The following is a 22,243-nucleotide window of genomic DNA, read 5'->3' as shown; positions in this document are numbered from 1 at the left end:
TAGGGGAAAGAACGACCCCCAGGAACAGGTTTGCAGATTTGCTGAGCATTTGTGAGGTCCTGGGGGAGGGGAAATCCCTCAGCCTGGAAAACATCATCGGACAAAGTGGGGATTACCCTGCTGAGGCTGCGGTGCCTCAAATATGGGAAGTCACCCCCTGTGAGTGGCTGGTTGAGGTGCCATCTATTGGGGAAGTACTGAGGGCGATCCAGAGCCTGAGACCAGGAAAGGCACTGGGCAGAGATGAGCTCCCAAGCGAAATGCTGAGGGAGGGTGGCGTTTGTGCACAGATTGCCCTATATGACATCATAACAGTCTGGACCACTGGACGGGTTCCGCAGGATTCGAAGGATGCCCTGGTGGTCCCCCTCTTTAAGAAGGGGGGGGGGGGACCGCACAGACTGTAACAACTACAGGGGCATGTCACTCCTCAGTGTGCCGGGAAAGGTCCTGCAAGGATTATTCAACATCGCCTTGCTAGGCACGCTGAGGAGAGGCTTGCGGAGCCCCAATTGGGTTGCAGAATTGGCAGTCCTGCACAGATGCCATATTTTCTGTGTAGGGAATTCCAACAAGACCTACATCTCTGCTTTATTGACCTAATCAAGGCCTATGATACCATCAGTAGGCTTGGGCTCTGGGTGCTTGTGCTTTTGGAGTCCTTGACCCGCTGCGACAGGGATGTCCTCTGGCTCCCACATTATTTATTTGAGTTTTTTGACCATGTAGTTGTGAAGCCTTCAATAGCTGTACTGGAGGAATTTCCATCTGGTACAGATACAAGGGAGACTGATCGATGCCCGGGTGCGGTCAAGAGATGGCTCCCTAATGCTGCTCACTCTCAGGAGGAGTTGGAGGCGCTGCTACTGAACCTGGAGCTTGCCACTAAGAGGTGGGGAATTACAATCAGCCCCACCAAAACTAAGCACCTGCCTGGGTATTTTGTACCATCAGCCACTCCACTCCCACAACTCACAATTGGTGATAGGGCAGTTGTGGAGAGTTTCCCATACCTGGGCAGTGTGCTCATGACCGGCTCCGGTTTGACAGCAGAGGTCTCACTCCGAATCAGTCGAGCAGCATTATATTTTCATCGGTTGCGTAACGCTGTGTGGAAGCTACCTGGTCTGTCGCTCCACATGAAGCTTCAGGTCTTCTCGGCCACAGTCATTCTCTACGCTTGCGAAACATGGACCCCCCAAATGGAACATCTTTGCCGGTTAGAAACATTTAGGCTGGCCTGCCTACGATCTATTCTGGGTTTAACCAGGCTGGATTGTGTGAGGAGCTCGCATATCTTTGAAAGATCTGGAAAAAGTCCCATCGGTGAGCTCCTCCGTCATGTAGCCTGCATGCCCAGCCACCGCATGCCTAAATAACTTTTGTTCCGCCGGGGGCTAAACGGGAATGGCATGGGCTAGAGAAGAGATGGAGTAATGTGGTACAAGAGGATGTGGAGCTGAGTGGAGTTGCCGATGACTGGTACAAGCGGTGTCAAGATCGGCCTCTGTGGAAGAGGTCTGTGAAGGGCGCTACTGGGCAGTTGGAAGCAGTAGCCCTCCAACAACCACAACGGAGGGGGGAGGAGCGATGCTCACAACAATGAGCAGAGCACCGGGTGGCTAAAGTAAAGCAAGTTGGCACAGCCGGGGGCACAGGTGGTGCATCAGTCGACCCGAGGCACCTGGGTCTGCCCCGTGACCTGCCAGCGGGCGGTCGACACCTCACGTGGCCTCAAGGTGCACATAGCCTGGCACAAGCGTCGTGGTGACGTCTCCGCCGCTTAGTGGCAAATGGCGGTTGTTGTTGTTGGGGAGCAGTAGTGTCGTTAGCGTGCTGCGCTACAAACCCGGCGACTCGAGTTCGATTTCCACTCACGGCTACCACCAGTGACGATTATTTGAACCGTTTCTGGGCCTCCCCTCGGTCGACTCGGTCTCAAATGAGTACCTGGTACAGTGTGTAAACATCGCCACTCGGGAGACAAAGGTAGCCGGGCGTGGTGCTGGCCACCCACCCCCTCGTGTGCTGTGCCGGCCTTCATAGGTGCTCGCTAACAGCACTTGCCCCAACAGTCTGTGAAGGCTATCCGGGGATCTTTGTATTTATCTTTGTTTTGTCTGTGTGTAGACATGGGTAATGGTGGACTTGAGGGTGATCCCACCCACCACTAATTCCCACGGAATTAAAGCAGTTTTTCTGGTATAAATTCGGTAAGAAATCGGTGATAGGACGACTCTTATCCTACGCAATTTGCTAGAATTGCGTAAATCGTTCGGTACTCAGGCCCCTGGTTTTAGAAAAGGTTTGTCTACTTCCGACTATGGTCTATTGGACCCTAGAAAAGACAAGGATATCAAATACTATTGGCTGGCTTATGTAGAACATGGAAAGGTGTTTAATAAACAAAGTTGTTAATAGTGTCGTGGATTCAACTAAGTCGCAGACATACTTCTTGGAGGCAATACATTTATTAACACCAACACATTAACACAAAGGAGTTACTGCCCCTTTACCAGATAACCTAGGGTGGTGGACCACCAGGCTAACTATGCTCATTACTCAGAGTAGCTACAATGGATAGGACCCTAGCTTGGGTCCTCGTCCACGTGTTGGTTACTTCTTCTTTGACGTAGATCGTAGATCTTCAAATGACGACAGCAACGCTGAACCCCAGTCTCTGTGCGGACCCGGTTTATATGCTCCCGGGTCGTGGCTGGCCCCGCCCTTGGCCACGACCACCTTCGAGAAACCTCTTGTCGTTTCTCGACCCTCCCCGTCGGATCTCACCCTGACACGTGACCACCCCCTAGCCCCCACTTGGGGCCCTTGTGTAGATTTTTCTAGTCACGTGCCTTCCAGGGTCAACCAGAGTGCCATGGCCTCGGGTAACCTCATCCCATGGCTGACACTTTCACACTCCCTCCTGGAGGAGTCGGCACTACACGCCACGCATGGTGCCACTGCGCTATCCCAGCGCTCACCGAGCCCCCTCTAGGGCTGGTACTACACCCACCTATGGGGTGTCCGCGATGACAATGCATCGCACGCCGTGCCTCGCTAGAGCCGGCATTACTCAGTGACATTCACGATGTCGCTACATATGTGATGTCCACGATGTGAGTACATCGCACGCCGTGCCCCTCTAGAGCCGGCACCACACAGTGACATCTGGGATGTCACTACAATAGTGTAGTACAGAGTATATAGAAATTATCTAATAATGTATGAGAATGAAACGGCTAGATGCACAATAACAATCCATATAATGACTTGGGCAAAGAGATTGAGATACTAGCGGTTGGTTTGTCTTACCTATATAAGGAATGTTTTGTCTGTCTGTCACTGCGTGTGTGTGGACACAACTTACGACGCTTTTAACTCTCAAACTGTGTGGTTTACGTTTCAAAAAGTACCCTGATACCTTACGATAAACCCTGGGGTGAGCCAGCGTTATTCGTATTTCACATCCGTCAAGTTTAAAGTAGTTACATTTGCAATGTATTACTATTTATTAATACGCTGAGCGCGCGCCAAAGCACACAACTGCGAATGCGCGGAACACGTGGTTCCCATAGCAGCGCATACACGCGATCGGTAGGGGGAGGGGGGAATTCTCATTGGCGTCGAAAATGGAAAAAAAATACACAACGCTGAGGTAAATTCTTCACAGTGTAATGTCCTCTGCCCCCCCCCCACCGCAATGTATGCAGTTATGACTATAGAGTCAGTAGATACTGCTGTAGAGCGGGCGGGGGGATTGTGGGGGGAAGCGGGCCAGCCCCAGCCTGCCAAGGTGCCACCTCGGCCGGCTGGGCAATCTAGGCGAGGCCGGGGGCTCTGCACGGGACTAGGCCTCACCATGGCACTCTGTTAAGTTAGTCGTTAACTGCTATAGAGTCGATAAATACTATTGTAGAGTTGGCATATACGACTATAGCGAAGGTAGATACTACTGTAGAGTCTGGAGATACTACTGCAGAGTCGGTTGATGTTACTGTAGAGTCAATAGATACTGCTATAGAGTAAGCATATACTGATATCGAGTCAGCAGATACTACTACAGTCATTAGATACTACTGTAGACTAAGTGTTTCTACTATAGAGTTGGTTGATGCTACTATAGATTCAGTAGATACTAATGTATACTTAGTAGATACTACTACTGTCATTAGATACTACTACTTCATAATAAAGATTTTTGGGTTAGATCACGTTATTTTTAAATGTGTCGCAACCCTCCACCACCCAACACCGCCAATCAGTAGAAAATGTGTCGTGTTGACAAGACAAATAGTTCACTACTTTAGCCCACCGGTGTGTTAAGGAGTGAATCCACAACATTTACAATTTTTGAGTACGACCTTTAGCTGGTAATTCCATCCAGCATCATCGGGCAATTTGCCAGAATAGTGAAGCCCTCCACCTGCTCCTGGTCTTAAATAGAGCAGCAGGGTGATGTCATCATTTAACCCAATCTGGTGCAGTGATTTGAGGCCGAGAGGGGGAGGTATTGTAATTATATTATAGATTAGTAATCAGTTAATTGTTATGATTAGTAATCAGTTGTAGAACAGTTGTAGATTAGTAATTAGTTGTAATGTGTATTATTTAATAATTGAACCCAATCACTATACCCAATCAGGTGCAGAAATCAGAGGTGGCGGAGGGGGGGTTATTGTAATTATATACTACGTTAGTAATCAATTAGTAGGTGTTTCCCCTATAAGGAATTGTAATTGTAATATATTACCCGCGGAAAGTACCCGGCGTTGCCCAGGCGAAAAATATATTTCAAAACTTCTCTTAAAAACCTTACATATACGTACACAGATACCAAGCAATTGTGAAAGCCCGGTGGGCCGTTTGTCCATTTCTCCACCAACAAAATTATAAGAGGCTTGCAGATGTCCAAAAAGTTATAAAGTGGGGGGTAAATAGTTGATCTATAAGGTTTGCGAAAATTGTCGACCCCCCCTCAGAAAATATATTTACCCCCGCGTAGGTATATATCCCTAAACACCCTATATACAACAGAGTAAGTAGTATCTATTGACTCTGTAGTTGTATCTACTGACTTTACAGTAGTCTCTACTGAGCCAGTAGTAGCCACTGACTGTTTAGTAGTATTTACTGACTGTAGTATTTACTGACTGTAGTAACTACTGACTGTAGTAGTATCTACTGGCCCTACAATAGTATCTACCGACTCTATAGTAGATTCGAAGCTTTAGTGGCTGCAGGAATTACTCTGGTTCTTTCGGTAAAATCACGTTAAATTTATTTCTACGTGACTTTACTGAAAAAAACAAAGAGTAATACCTGCAGCCACGAAAGCTTTGAATCTAGTTTGAACCACCTCTACGTGGAGGGTTTACCGTGCTTGTTTGTTTCACACTTAACTTCTAATTTAGCAATCTTTGGAAGACCTTAATCAACCAGGCTATGCATTAACTGTGTTAACCGACTCTGCATTGCATTGCATTACACTTCCTAATTTTACTAAATTTGTTTTCTACTGTGCTTGTTTATAAGTTCATTCTCTCCTCCGGCCACTATGAGCAGTAATTCCACACAATGCTCCGTGCTTGTTTGTTTAGAAGTCCAGTGTCCAGCTCGTCTGTCCCCTATGGGCAGGAATTCCACACAACTTGCCCTCTGCCCCAACCCCCCTCTCTCTCTCTATTTAAGGCCTCGACACAGAGACGTCTTTCTGTGTGCCTATGTGGGTGTATCTCTCTGTCTCTGTGTGAGTCTCTGTCTGCTTGTGTGTCTGTCTGTGTCTCCGTGTCTATGTTTTGTCTCAAATTTAGCAATCTTTGGAAGAGCGTAATCAACTAGGTTGGGGTGTTGACTATTTAGGAATAGGTTTTACCCTTTTAACTGGCACAAAAACTGACACCTTTATTCAAGGCATCATGTTTGCAATGACCACAACACAAGCAGTCAAAATGCAAACAAAAAAGACAACTCTGATAATAATATGCACTGTCCTTGAATTTGATTGGTCCACACCCGAGACAGCTTTTCTTAGAGCCTAGTCTCCATTGGTGTTGTACCAGAAGACGCCAAAAGGCGTACAACTCAAAAACAGCGCACTATCAGAGTATTGAGGGCTCGGGGTGAGCATTAACATTATGAGACCTCCTTTGCCAGAAACAAGATATAGGAATAGGTTTTACCCTTTTAACTGGCACAAAAACTGACACCTTTATTCAAGGCATCATGTTTGCAATGACCACAACACAAGCAGTCAAAATGCAAACAAAAAAGACAACTCTGATAATAATATGCACTGTCCTTGAATTTGATTGGTCCACACCCGAGACAGCTTTTCTTAGAGCCTAGTCTCCATTGGTGTTGTACCAGAAGACGCCAAAAGGCGTACAACTCAAAAACAGCGCACTATCAGAGTATTGAGGGCTCGGGGTGAGCATTAACATTATGAGACCTCCTTTGCCAGAAACAAGATATAGGAATAGGTTTTACCCTTTTAACTGGCACAAAAACTGACACCTTTATTCAAGGCATCATGTTTGCAATGACCACAACACAAGCAGTCAAAATGCAAACAAAAAAGACAACTCTGATAATAATATGCACTGTCCTTGAATTTGATTGGTCCACACCCGAGACAGCTTTTCTTAGAGCCTAGTCTCCATTGGTGTTGTACCAGAAGACGCCAAAAGGCGTACAACTCAAAAACAGCGCACTATCAGAGTATTGAGGGCTCGGGGTGAGCATTAACATTATGAGACCTCCTTTGCCAGAAACAAGATATAGGAATAGGTTTTACCCTTTTAACTGGCACAAAAACTGACACCTTTATTCAAGGCATCATGTTTGCAATGACCACAACACAAGCAGTCAAAATGCAAACAAAAAAGACAACTCTGATAATAATATGCACTGTCCTTGAATTTGATTGGTCCACACCCGAGACAACTTTTCTTAGAGCCTAGTCTCCATTGGTGTTGGACCAGAAGACGCCAAAAGGCGTACAACTCAAAAACAGCGCACTATCAGAGTATTGAGGGCTCGGGGTGAGCATTAACATTATGAGACCTCCTTTGCCAGAAACAAGATATAGGAATAGGTTTTACCCTTTTAACTGGCACAAAAACTGACACCTTTATTCAAGGCATCATGTTTGCAATGACCACAACACAAGCATATTATTATCAGAGTTGTCTTTTTTGTTTGCATTTTGACTGCTTGTGTTGTGGTCATTGCAAACATGATGCCTTGAATAAAGGTGTCAGTTTTTGTGCCAGTTAAAAGGGTAAAACCTATTCCTATATCTTGTTTCTGGCAAAGGAGGTCTCATAATGTTAATGCTCACCCCGAGCCCTCAATACTCTGATAGTGCGCTGTTTTTGAGTTGTACGCCTTTTGGCGTCTTCTGGTCCAACACCAATGGAGACTAGGCTCTAAGAAAAGCTGTCTCGGGTGTGGACCAATCAAATTCAAGGACAGTGCATATTATTATCAGAGTTGTCTTTTTTGTTTGCATTTTGACTGCTTGTGTTGTGGTCATTGCAAACATGATGCCTTGAATAAAGGTGTCAGTTTTTGTGCCAGTTAAAAGGGTAAAACCTATTCCTATATCTTGTTTCTGGCAAAGGAGGTCTCATAATGTTGACTATTTGTTGGCCGACTCTGTTGTATTGCATTATATTTGCAAGTTTACTGTGTTTTCTAATTTATTTGTAACTGATGATGGTTGCTTGTGTTGCAATCGAAATGTCATTCTATTATTATTTAAATTTCGATTTAAAGCTTTCGTGACTGCAGGGATTCATCTTATTGGTTCTTTCGGTAAAGTCACGTAGAATGGAAATAAAATGATAAAAATAAAACATAATAAAATAAAATTCTCACGACGTTTCGGCAACAACACAAGTAGCCTTCTTCAGGTGAAGAAACAGGTCTGTCCAGAAGACAGCGCTTGAGTGAACACTGCCAAGCATGGACCGCGTATTTTAAGCTGTGTGGGCGGAATTAACATATGAATTAGCATGTTACCCAGCCCCACCTCTGGAGTGGCGGAGGGTGGCGGCTGGGCACACAGAAAAATACCAAAGCAGAACAGCTAAGGTGCGCTGCTCTGTCCTGTGTTGCATTATAACTATGCTATAAACTGGACTACTATACGATACAATATTATACCTTCAAATCTAAACTACATGGTATAATATCATATCCATAGACAAATTCCACCTTGGAATTATACAATGCATTACTTTACACTACCCTATACTTTAGACTATTACACTGTCTTATTCTATGAACCCAACTATATACCACACTGCTGTATATTCGCTATGCAATTACGATACTATATATTGCCTTATGAATTATGTTAAACATTACAATGTTATACTATTTATTATACCACATGCTATAAACCATACCATTAACCGTGGTGTGAGAGGTATTAAGGGGCAGTGCCAGCGAATGGACTGCGGTCTGAAGGTCACCGTAAAATACAAACAATTAAGAACCGAAGTGGTTTATAACATCTTTCCAATGGTTACTAAGCCAGAATCCATCTTCTCGGTTGAAATTGTCTCTGTGTTTGTATATGTGGATGGCCTCATTAACGAATCTCTCATGGTAGCCGGATGGCTTGCAGAGAACCTCCGTCTTGGAGAAGTCAATGTCATGTGAGCCCACTGAATTATAACAGTGATCTGCCACGGCTGAGGAGTTCATCCTACCGTGTTTCAAATCCGCTTTATGTTCACAGATGCGGTCCGAGATATGTCGTTCGGTTTCTCCAATGTAGCTGCTACCACAGAGGCAACTTAGTTTGTAAACGCCCAAGTACTGTATGTCTGGAACCACATCTTTTACAGACGGAACCAGATCACAGATTTTATGTACTGTGTTGAATCGGACCTGGATCTTGTGTTTATTCAGTATTTTGGAGATATTTTTTGTGACCCCCGCAATGTAGGGTAGACTCTAGCAATAGCTACTGACCGTAGTAGTATCTACTGACTGTATAGTAGTATCTACTGACTTTAGCAGTATTTACTGACCATAGTGGTATATACTGACTGTTTTAGTATCTTCTAACTCTATATAGCAGTATCTACCAAATCGATAGCAGTATCTACTATCACTACAGCAGTGCATACCGACTGTGGTGGTACCTGCTATCACCACAGCAATGCATACCAACTATGGTAGTACCTGCTATCACTACAGCAGTGCATACCGACTGTGGTGGTACCTGCTATCACCACAGCAATGCATACCAACTATGGTAGTACCTGCTTTCACTACAGCTGTGCATACCGACTATGGTGGAACCTGCTATCACTGCAGCAGTGCATACTGACTGTGGTGGTACCTGCTATCACTGCAGTGATAGCACAAAGTTCTCGCTTGACAGAGTGGCGTAGTGAGGCCTAGTCCCGTGTAGAGCCCCCGGCCTCGCCTAGATTGCCCAGCCGGCCGAGTCTGAGGGCTGGGCCGCCACCATTCCCCCGCCCGCGCTACAAGATTACTATCTAAGTGCTATAATATTAGTATCTACCGACCCTATAGTAGTAAGTGCACACATTGGGGTGGGGGAGGGGAGAGAAGAGGACATGACACTTTGATGAATTTACCTCGGCGTCGCCAAGGAGAAATCCCCTCCACCCGCCACTGATGACGCGCGTGCGTTGCCAGGGCAGCTGTAGCGGCTGGAGGAAATAATTAATGTTTAATATCACTCAATTGTTAATTAAACTACTTTTAAGTTTACGGATGAGAAAACGGAATAGCGCTGGCTCACCAGGGGGTTTACGGCGTGGTACCCGGCTACTTTTTTTAAATGTAAACCCCATGGTCCACTAGGCCAAATCCTTCGCAAGTTATGTGTACACAGACAGACCTATAAATGACAAATAATGACGTTTATAGGTACGATTTAATGATACACTTCCAGGCCGCACTAAGCCTGTAGCTGTCAGAGCTCTTAAAGTTATTTGGACAGGTAGTCCCCGACTTGCGATGGAGATGCGTTACGACGACCCCATCGTAAGTCGAAAATATCGTAAGTTGAAAATGGCCTAGCCTACCCAGGAGTCTTAAAGAATGGTGATAATTTAGCAAAACAGAGCAATTTACAGTACCATACTGTATAACTATATACTGTATGTATTTATTAATTACAATACTGTATTGCACAGTCACATTTAAAGTAAAAAACAAGGTAAATTCTTAGCCTACCTATATGAACTGCAATTTCATAGAAAGTTACAATCCTATCTGCTATAAAAAACTTTTAACATGCATTGAACGTATGTATTGTATCGTAGTAACCCTAAAATGAAATCGCTAAAGCTATGTATCATACATGCATTGAACGTATCGTAACGTATCACATTTTACTGTACTCACCAACATTCTGTCCGTTGTCTGCATACTTGAACGATGTTATGTTGTTGATGGCTACATTAACTTAGTTGTCGGAAGAGGAGGATGGCGATGATAAAGCACAGTATCGTACCTCGTACGCTGCTGCGTTTGCCTGCCGCTCGAAATAAAAAAATATTTTACAATTTTGTCATATCGCAATCGCCATCGTAAGATCGAAATATCGTAAGTCGGACCATCGTAAGTCGGGGACTGCCTGTATTTCTCTCAATTTCAATGGATTCTCTCATTAGTCTTGGCCAGTAATAATTCGTTTTACACAACACTTCAACGTTATCTAAATCAATTGAGTGGCCTTGTTGGCAAGCATGTTCTGCCACTGCCGACAGTTAAAAATAATTTAATATTTATTTGCTGTTCTTTTAGTCTTACGCTGATGTTACGTCCCGTCTGTCCAATATAACATCTGCCACATAAGCAATTAATCTGATATACACCTTCTGTTGATAATTTAGGTAATTTGTCTTTAGTACAAGATACTAAATCTTGACTTAAAGCTTTCGTGACTGCAGGTAAAGTCACGTAGATAGAAAAATAATTAAAAAATCATGACGTTTCGATCACAACACGAGCAATCGTCTTCAGGTGAAAAAATACAGTAAGAAAACTGCTGAGGCAGGAGAAATATAGCAAGAGAGGTGCCGCAGCAAGCGCTTATACAGGCTTAATATGGGTGCAAACCCAAGGGTAAGTGGGTGGGGCTAGAGATGGAATTTGCATGTAAATGTAAGGTCGGAGAGCCTGATATCCTTCACGACTACGGTGCTCAAGAGGCGGCCATTGTATTGCTAGAGATTAGCATGTCAATCAGTTAATGTAACCCCATGGCTACGGTGCTGAAGAGGCAGCCATTGTATTGCTAGAGATTAGCATGTCAATCTTTAATTTGCATGTAAATGTAAGGTCGGAGAGCCTGATATCCCTCACGACTATGGTGCTGAAGAGGCGGCCATTGTATTGCTAGAGATTAGAGATTCGCATGTCAATGAGAAGATTGGCTTGTCAGTGTCAGAGAACCGGGCACAACGCCACCTCGTGGGCAACAAAACCTGCAGTGTTGGCCGCTGCGCTGGGAGAGACCAGCATGTCAACGCAAGAGAACCACCGCAACGGTGGCCATGCCAGTGAGACATTCAGCCTATTAAACAACGAGAGCCACCGCCACATCGAGGAAAAGGGAGCAACGGCTATGTTAGTGAGACATTTAGCCTGTTAATGTAAAGACATTTAACAAGGTAATGTAACTCAAGAGAATCGGAAATAACTGCTAACATCGGCAGGTAGGATGGAAGCATCACAGCCAGTCATGACTTTACCTGTATAATAATGTCTATCCATTGATTGCTCAGTTTGTACCCATCTTCTCGGTTGAAATTGTGTGTTTATATATCTGGATGGCTTCATGAACAAATCTTTGTTTATAGCCAGTGGGTTTGCAGAGTACCTTCGTCTTGGAGAAATCAATTTAATGTGTGCCTACAGCATTAAAACAATGATCAGCCACGGCCGAGGTATTGGTCCTACCGTGTTTCAGATCCGCCTTGTGTTCACGAACACAGTCTAAGACATTCTTGATTTGAAGCTTTCGTGACTGCAGGAATCCATACTCTTTGGTTCTTTCGGTAAAGTTACGTAGTTAGAAATAAAATTAAGCAAATTACGACGTTTCGACCGCAACACATGCAAAACGTCGTGATTTGTTTTATTTTATTTCTAACTTCGTGAATTTATGTATACAACACTACTCACTATATTGTATGTCGGGGTAAAAATATTTTTTATGGGGGGGGTCGACAATTTTTGCAAACCTTTTAGATCAACGATTTACCCCCCACTTTTTATAACTTTTTGGACTTCTGCAAGCCTCTTATAATTTTGTTGATGGACAAATGGACAGACAAATGGCACACCGGGCTTTCACTAAAGCTTAGTATTCGTGTATGTATTTGTTATGTTTTTAAGATAATTTTTGAAATATATTTTTACCCCGGGCAACGCCAGGTACTTCCCGGTGGTGTAGGTTAATCGGCACAATAGTTGCAACATTGTAACAAATTGTGAAAGTTTAGGTGGGTAAGTGGTCGTAAGTTTTTGTTATTGCAGGTAAGTTTTGTGTCCGTAAGATGTCTTGTCAGTGACTATGAAGTCGATCATTACATTTGTTAACTTAGTGAAATTTGCATAAATAAACATGCAAATATACAAAAATAAGTGTCCCACTGTTAAAAAGGTTATTGTATTTACTGTACCATACTACAACAATTTCGAAGACTCAGCATGTTGTGACGATGTACATAGTAGTACTACTACGCTCTTGTTTCCACAACTTGTGTGTGACGATCGCCGGATTGTTGCAGCCTTAATACCGGTGCTCCGGCGATTGCCGAATTTCACAACGCACTTTTTGCTAGATTGCACCATGTATTGTTTTTATTGCTGTAGTTATTAGTCATGAAAAGTGTATTTACATGCAGTATATTGTATATACGTGCAGTATATTCATTATTTAAGTTGTATGTAGTGTATAATATACTGTATAAATATTTAACACTGAAATCATGCATAGCTACTTTTTTGTCATGCACACGGTGCCGATTGCCGGACTGGTTACAGCCATTGGAGTGGTTTTGCCGGTCTCGCCGGATTGGCCCGGGACCGCAGGATAATGTTGGAAGCCGGATAATTGTGCTGGGGATAATCGATGATCAGCTGTAGTTGGTAAAAGGGTTGTGGGTTTTTCACTAGCGCCCTGTAATGGCTTTAACTTTCTTTGCATCGTAAAACACAAGACTTTGCCGTTTGTGGTTTCCAGGTGAGCATGATGAAGTGCTTGCTGAAGCTGAAGTGCACTTTGCAGCTCTTCTACCGGGACTACCGCAAGGACTGGAGGGTCGTGCATCCCACTGTGGGGCAGCTTTGTGTTGCCCAATTCAGCGCAGACCAGCAGTGGTACCGTGCCCAGGTCATCGGTATGTGCGGAACCGGTCGTCGCTAATGCGATGGATTGGCTTGGTACATGGGGTTACTATTAAGCGTGTTAGGGTATAAGCTATAAAACGTATAAAGCTGAGCTATATAGCTCTTTTTCAGAAGCAACCTGGCTATCATAAATTATATCTCATCGTGTGGAAATGTAGAGCAGCCAAATACTGTTAAATGCATGATGTTAATTCTAAATGTGGAGGGGAAAACTTGAGGATGCGGAGAAAAATCCACCCAACCACGGGGAGAACATGCCAACTCCAAATATACAGCAGGCGTTATGGTCGGGATCGAACCCACGACTTCCTGTATACAAGGCGAGGAAGTTAACATCTTGCTACCTTGTATCCTAATATCTTTCATCTAAACTTTGATGTTGCTGTGTTCCGTAAGCTACTATATAATATTTTAAATGTTTTTGCCAATCCGTTAGTGTATCAGAGCCTTGTTGCGCCATGTTAGGCCAAGGGGTTTGTTCGTCCATACTTCACCATTCTAGGGAATGGTGCAGTGGGTCCAGACTGGATACATCACTCGCCACTCACAGACGTGGCCAAGGCACGGGTCGCAGTTCTGCTGGGTTTACTACCCGGAGATCCGTGCATTGACCTCTCCTCCCCAATATGCTTCTCATGCAAATATGCTGACAAGCGTGCGATATTAGCGTGTTTTAAATAATATTTTGAAGACAATAACTCAACTGCAAAATAAATCGGGTCTCTTAAATTCCTGTAAGAAAAACTGGCTTAGCGATTCTGTCGGGAGAGCGCTCCAAGTGCCAATGTGAGCGGCTGTTTGGCCCATCGGTGCTCTGGGGTTGATAAATTGTTTCCGTGTGTTTGTGGAAATTCAACAGCCTCTCCCCACTTTGAGAATTTTAATATCGCCACCATCACAGGTACACTGATGGATGTTGGGTGGCAGGGTGGTGCAGCGCTATCACTCACTCGTGCCTCACAGCTAGGAGGGACCTGGGTTCCGTTCCCGACTAGGGTGCCTCTCGATGTGAAATTTGTATGTTTTCCCCCTTGTTATGGACGGGGCTTTCCTCAGATTCCCTCGTTTCTTTCCATAGCTGAAAAAAACACGCACGGTGAATCGTATAGGCAAAACATTTCACAATCAAAAAAATACCTGCGAACATTGATCAGTTGGGATTATTTATACTGCAAGATCTTGGCTAGTACCAACCTGGAAAATATCTTGATACTCGCTGAGGCATTCCTGGGTGAACAAGCTGTGGTAGTAATCCATATGTTATAATGGATGTGTTTTTGTGGAAATCCATTTGGCGACAGAGACTGTAGGCTGAGCACAGTTTGTACTCGGCACGTCGAGGTTCCGAGTTCAGTAACTGTAGCAGATTACCGGACACGCCCTCAACTATTTCTTTAAAATAACATTAAAGAAAACCCTCTTTGCGTTCGAGAGAATGCGGTAATTTAGAACGTGCGTAAAGCTTCTTTATTAACTAAATGATCTAAGTACATTTTCTGGAGATGGTTGTAACACCAGGGCCTGAACTGGTCCCAAACCCACACTTTAAAAGCGAGCCCTGACCAGCGTGGTAGGCTATTGGTCAAACAACCCCAGTGATTGACAAAGAATTGGGGAGGCTTTCATCCAGCAGTGGAAATATAAAAGGGGGCTGTATATTAACTGTCAAAAATTGTATTTATCTAATTATTTAACACAAAAAGTAGTCTAACATAGTTATTTATTTTCTTATTCTTTACTTGATGAGATCTCACATTGTGCGTCGTACTGCCAGAGCAGTGGTTCCTTAACCTTTACTGCAGCCTGCACCCCTTTGGTTCTCAATCGTAAAATAATATATAATGTTAATAAACACATAGAGTTTGATGAAACAGTAGTTATACTTGTGTGGCCATGCTTAATTTGTGTTTTCGATGATTTACCTTCTCAAAAAATCTGGCCATGTCTCGCATCCTCAGAAAGGGCATCTCGCATCCCCAGGTTAAAAACCACTGACGTAGATAGACATGGCTGGCTCGTGACTGCAAAGTTGTTTGTGATCGCCTTTGTGGTGCTGCTGTGCGTACCCCTTCCCCCGTAGGTTTACAAGACAAGGGAGACGTGGAGGTGAGATACGTTGACTACGGGAACACGGAGCGCACCTCGGTGTCCTGCATACGCAAACTGGGCAACTCATTTCTACAACTGCCAGAGCTGGTAATTAAATAACTTGCATTTACCCAAGATATAACTCACTACACATGGCTCATGGTACAGAGGACTGTACCAAAAATCCGATGATAATAGCTGAATGAAATTACCGGCGAAACATCACGGTAGTCAAATTATAAATGTGGATTTACTCTCCAACACACCGGTGTGAACTTGTAAATATTTGGCACGTTTTGTTTACGTCACAAACCTTACTAATAGGCTGTCGGGTGGTGGCGGGTTAACCTCTTATGAATGACATTGGTCGCGAAAGCCTACTCGTTAAATTGACTCCACTGTTTATTTGGAGAAATATCACATACGGCGGTATTCCGAGAGTGTTTAGGTTTTCAACAATCGATGCCCGTGAGGCAAGAATTAACATTTAAAGGGTCAGGATCTCTGCATGGCTCTCCTGCAGTGTCTCGAGCAGCATTGAAGAATGCGCTCACCCTTGTATTGCGTAACTTTCCTGAAACATACCGCACATTTTTCGATTTAAAGCTTTTGTGACTGCAGGGATTCATCTTCTTGGTTCTTTCGGTAAAGTCATGTAGAAGGGAAATAATAAAATAATAAAAATTAAACTGAGTTTAACACGTAGGCTTTCGCGACCAATATTATTCATAATAAAGCTTTTTGGGTTAGATCGCGTTTATTTATAAATGTGTCGTAACCCTCCACCACCCGACACGGCCAATCAGCAAAAAAAGTGTCACGTTGACAAAAAGACAAATAGTTCGCTACTTTAGCCCACCGGTGTGTTGAAGAGTGAATCCACATTTACAGTTTGAGTACGACGTTTCGCTGGTAAATACATCCAGCATCATCGGGCAATTTGCCAGAATGGTAAAGCCCTCGCTTGCTCCCGGTTTTATATAGAGCAGCAGGGTGACGTCATCACTTAACTCATATCAGGTGCAGTGATTAGAGGCGGAGGGGGGGGGGTATTGTAATTTTATAATCGATTAGTAATCAGTCATTGGTTATGATTAGTAATGAGTTGTAGATTAGTAATTCTTTAAATCAAAATGTAATGTGTATTATATATTCTTAGTTTTTTCGGTAAAGTCACGTTGAAGAGAAACAACAAAATAACAAAATATATATAAAACAATAAAAAATTCTCACGACGTTTCGACCATAACTCAAACGGTCATCATCAGGTGTGTCGGTTTGCATAAATTTATTTTTAAACGGCACATTTATTTATTTATAAAAAAACGTTGGCGTCACGCGCAGCGATTGGCAGTTTGCCCAGGACTAGTCCATCTATTTTTTGAAAAGAGGAGGAGGGAGACGAAATTTTTTATAATGTATGCTGTCTGAAAGCCACTGTAAGCGTGAACAATCAATGAAGAACTGAAATGATTTATCAAATCTTTCCAATGATTGCTAAGATAGAATCCATCTTCTCGGTTGAAATTGTCTCTGTGCTTGTATATGTGGATAGCCTCATGAACGAATCTCTCATGGAAGCCAGATGGCTTACAAAGAACCTCCGTCTTGGAAAAGTCAATGGCATGTGAGCCTACTGAATTAGAACAATGATCTGCTACGGCCGAGGTGTTGGTCCTACCGTGTTTAAGGTCTGCTTTATGTTCACGAATGCGGTGACTTTACAATCTGATCGCTTTCAGTGTCAGATGGTGAGAGTCTAGTGAGAGAGATTAAACACGTTAAAGATGCACTACGACAGAATGGCTACAATAATGCTCAAATTAACAGAGCACTGAATGCCAAATCACGATCGCAAAGCAATAGTGCTGAAAGCGACCAGATTGTTAAAACAATAAAAATTCCATATATCTCAGGAGTAACTGACAAATTAGCCCGTGTTTTGCAAAAGCAAAACATTACTGTAAGATTTGGTACAGTACACAAAATTCAAAAACTAGTATCTTGCACTAAAGACGCATTACCTAAATTATCAACAGAAGGTGTATATCGGATTAATTGTTTATGTGGCAGCTGCTACATTGGACAGACGGGACGTAACATCAGCGTAAGACTAAAAGAACATCAGAGAAATATTAAATTATCTCAAACACAACTGTCGGCAGTGGCAGAACATGCTTGTCAACAAGGACACTCAATTGATTTTGACAATGTTGCAGTGGTGTGTAAAACTAATTATTACTGGCAAAGACTAATTAGAGAATCCATTGAAATTGAGAGGAACAAGAATAACTTTAATCGCTCTGACAGCTACAGGCTTAGTGCGGCCTGGAAGCGTATTATTAAATAATACACATTACATTCGGATTTAAAGAATTACTAATCTACAACTCATTACTAATCATAACCAATGACTGATTACTAATCGATTATATAATTACAATACCCCCCCTCTGCCTCTAATCACTGCACCTGATATGAGTTAAGTGATGACGTCACCCTGCTGCTCTATATAAAACCGGGAGCAAGCGAGGGCTTTACCATTCTGGCAAATTGCCCGATGATGCTGGATGTATTTACCAGCGAAACGTCGTACTCAAACTGTAAATGTGGATTCACTCTTCAACACACCGGTGGGCTAAAGTAGTGAACTATTTGTCTTTTTGTCAACATGACACTTTTTTTGCTGATTGGCCGTGTCGGGTGGTGGAGGGTTACGACACATTTATAAATAAACGCGATCTAACCCAAAAACCTTTATTATGAAAATTAAACTGAATTGAATGAAATTCTCATGACGTTTCGGCCACAACACAAGTAGCCTTCCTCAGGTGAAGAAACAGGTCTGTCCAGAAGACAGCGCTCCAATGGAGCACTGTCTTTCCGACAGCTCTGTTTCTTATCACATGGAGCGCTCCAATGGAGCGCTGTCTTTCCGACAGTTCTGTTTCTTCACCTGAGGAAGGCTACTTGTGTTGTGGCCGAAACGTCGTGTGAATTTTATTTTATTATGTTTTATTTTTAATATTTTATTATTTCCCTTCTACGTGACTTCACCGAAAGAACCAAGAAGATGAATACCGCACATTGTCTAGGGTGACCAAGTGGCTAAAGAAAATGAGGGCCCCAGTATGACACGGCTCTTTTAAGATTGTGATCCTAAAGGTCAAGGGTGCCACGGTGGTTAGAAGATCTTCTTTGGTTCTTTCGGTAAAGTCATATAGAATGAGAATAAAATAATAAAATAAAATAACACAATTAAATTCTCACGACGTTTCGGCCACAACACAAGTGGCCTTCTTCAGGTGAAAGGAACAAACCTGTCGGGACGACAGAGCTTCAATGTTTGTTCCTTTCACCTGAAGAAGGCCACTTGTGTTGTGGCCGAAACGTCGTGATAATTTTATTGTGTTATTTTATTCTATTATTTTATTCTCATTCTACGTGACTTTACCGAAAGAACCAAAGAAAATTAATCCTTGCAGTCACGAAAGCTTTAAATCAGAATGGTTAGAAGATGTTAATTACCTGGCCCGGTATGCAAGAGGTTGTGAGTTCAATCCCGACCCTGACGACGCCTGTTGTATATATTTGGAGTTTGCATGTCTCTCTCTCCGTGGTTGCATGGATTTTTCTCCGAGTCCCTTCGGTTTTTCCCCCCACATTTAGAATCAACGACACACGTTTAGAGCATTTGAGCTGCTATACATTTCCATGTGATAAGTCAGCCACTTCGTTGAGCTATCATTTGTGATAGCCAGGTCCCTTCTGAATAAGAGCTATATAGCACAGTGGGCCTTAACTGGTAAAATTATAGTTTCAATATATATTTTTTTCAATTCTAGGTATTCTAAATGTGAGAAGAGAGGTCATTTTGCCAATACTCAACTATCTGCATTGCCTCTGCCAGCTACCCCCACCCCCGTCATTGATGCGGTGTCTGTTGTGACAATCGGCTGCGTGTGTGAATGTGTGGCGATGCCCCACGTGGCGATGTGCTATCCAGGCGGTGCCGTGCTCTCTGGCAGACATCCGTGCAGACGGAGAGTGCTGGACTGTGGCGGCCGTGGAACGCTTCCACCAGATTGTGGACAACAAGCAACTGTGGGCCTTGGTTACCGGTCTGTAATGCATGGCAACGTATTGCTTGGCTCTACTTGAACATGACATGCAGTGTGCTCACCACTTCAACCTGACATATGCAGTACGCTCACCACTTGAACGTGACATGCAGTACGTTCACCACTTGAACGTGACATGCAGTGTGGTCACTACTTGAACGTGACACGCAGTATTCTCACCACTTGAACGTAACATGCACTGTGCTCACCACTTGAACATAACATGCAGTGCGCTCATCACTTGAACATTACACACAGTACGCTCACCACTTGAACGTGACATACAGTCCGCTCACCACTTGAACGTGACATGCAGTGCACTCACCACTTGAACGTGACATGCAGTGCACTCACCACTTGAACGTGACACGCAGTGCGCTCACCACTTGAACGTGACATGCAGTGCACGCACCACTTGAACGTGACATGCAGTACGCTCACCACCTGAACGTGACATGCAGTGCGCTCACCACTTGAAAGTGTGACACACAGTGTGCTCACCACTTTAAAGTGACACGCAGTGCACTCACCACTTCAACGTGACACGCAGTGCGCTCACCTCTTCAACGTGACATGTGCTACGCTCACCACTTGAACGTGACATGCACTCCGCTCACCACTTGAATGTGACATGCAGTGCGCTCACCACTTGAAAATAAGACCCAGTACGCTCACCACGAGAACGTGACATGCATTGAGCTCATCACTTGAACGTGACACGCAGTGAGCTCACCACTTGAACGTGACATGCAGTATGTTCTCCACTTCAACCTGACATGCATTGCGCTCACCACTTGAACGTGACATGTAGTGCACTCACCACTTGAACATAACACGCAGTCCGCTCACCACTTGAACGTGATATGCATTGCGCTCACCACTTGAACATGACACACAGTGTGCTCACCACTTGAACGTGACATGCAGTGCGCTCACCTCTTGAACGTGACATGCAGTGCGTTCACCGCTTGAACCTGACATGCAGTATGCTCACCACCTGAACGTGACATGCAGTACGCTCACCACTTGAATGTGACATGCAGTGCACTCACCACTTGAACGTGACATGCGGTACACTCACCACTTGAACGTGACATGCAGTGCACTCACCACTTGAACCTGACACACAGTGTGCTCACCACTTTAAAGTGACACGCAGTGTGCTCACCTCTTCAACGTGACATGCAGTGCGCTCACCACTTTAACGTGACATGTGCTACGCTCACCACTTGAACGTGTGACACACAGTGTGCTCACCACTTTAAAGTGACACGCAGTGCACTCACCACTTCAACGTGACACGCAGTGCACTCACCACTTCAACGTGACACGCAGTGCGCTCACCACTTGAACGTGACATGCAGTGAGCTCACCACTTGAACGCGACATGCGGTGCGCTCACCACTTGAACGTGACACGCAGTATGTTCTCCACTTCAACCTGACATGCATTGCGCTCACCACTTCAACGTGACATGCATTGCGCTCACCACTTAAACATGACACACAGTGAGCTCACCACTTGAACGTGACATGCAGTGTGCTCACCACTTGAACGTGACACGCAGTGTGCTCACCATTTGAACGTGACACGCAGTGTGCTCACCATTTGAACGTGACATGTAGTGTGCTCACCACTTGAACGCGACATGCAGTGCGCTCACCACTTGAACGTGACATGCAGTGTGCTCACCACTTGAACGTGACACGCAGTGTGCTCACCACTTGAACGTGACATGCAGTGTGCTCACCACTTGAACCTGACATGCAGTACGCTCACCACTTGAACGTGACATGTAGTGCACTCACCACTTGAACGTGACAAGTTGTGAGCTCACCACTTGAACGTGACATGCATTGCGCTCACCACTTGAACGTGACATGCAGTGAGATTTTGATTTAAAGCTTTCGTGACTGCAGGGATTCATATTCTTTGGTTCTTTGGTAAAGTCACGTAGAATGATAATAAAATAATAAATTGATAAAATAAAATAACACAATAATATTCTCACGACGTTTCGGCCACAACACAAGCGGCCTTCATCAGGTGAAGGGGGCGAGACTGTCTGGTAGGACAGCGCGGGAGTCAAAGAGCCACGTTCAGATACGGCCTTTAAGCTGTGTAAGAGGAACAAAGCACCTTGACAAAGGAATTAGCATATAATTTAGCATTGAAATGGCTGAATGATTAGCTTGTGACTGGTCACAGAAATAGCTATGTTAAAAGTTAAAGCATACACACCCGCAGAGGCACCCATTGTTAAAGGGATTAGCATAGAATTTAGCATTGAAATAGCTAAGTTAAGGCATACACATCTTGACAATGGAATTAGCATAGAATTTAGCATTGAGATAGCTGAGTGATTAGCTTGTACCTGCTGCAGAAATAGAGCTTGTACCTGCTGCAGAAATAGCTACGTTAAAGTCAGAGCATACACATTCACCGAGGCCCTTAGTACAAATCAAACAGGAGAATTTAGCATTGAAATAACTAGGCGAATCCAGCATTGAAACAACTGAGTGATTAGCTAGTGACTGGTCACAGAAATGACTACACATCTGAGCTATTCACAGTACTATATAGTGAACCAATAAAAACTAAAATATAAATTACCTTCATGTTAT

The 22,243-nt window shown here is 43.9% G+C and overlaps 1 protein-coding gene across 7 annotated transcripts in view; it reads left to right on the top strand.

The window, feature by feature from the left end:
• The window catches only part of LOC116953304 (uncharacterized), a 167,677-nt gene that overhangs the window by 55,651 nt on the left and 89,783 nt on the right, over positions 1–22,243 (top strand). For all 7 annotated transcript variants that reach the window (XM_076074889.1, XM_076074888.1, XM_076074891.1 and 4 more), the window contains 3 exons: positions 13,244–13,400; positions 15,491–15,606; positions 19,505–19,619. In XM_076074889.1, the coding sequence (XP_075931004.1) occupies positions 13,244–13,400; positions 15,491–15,606; positions 19,505–19,619 (388 nt within the window). The remainder of the gene's footprint in view (positions 1–13,243; positions 13,401–15,490; positions 15,607–19,504; positions 19,620–22,243) is intronic.

The sequence above is a fragment of the Petromyzon marinus genome, chromosome 51 (genome assembly GCF_048934315.1).
Source record: "Petromyzon marinus isolate PM22_M1 ecotype Great Lakes invasive population chromosome 51, UKy_Petmar_22M1.pri1.0, whole genome shotgun sequence".
In the NCBI taxonomy this organism is placed as follows: domain Eukaryota; kingdom Metazoa; phylum Chordata; class Hyperoartia; order Petromyzontiformes; family Petromyzontidae; genus Petromyzon; species Petromyzon marinus.
The sequence above is the reverse complement of the archived record's forward strand: the minus strand, read 5'-3'. Positions and strand labels throughout refer to the sequence as shown.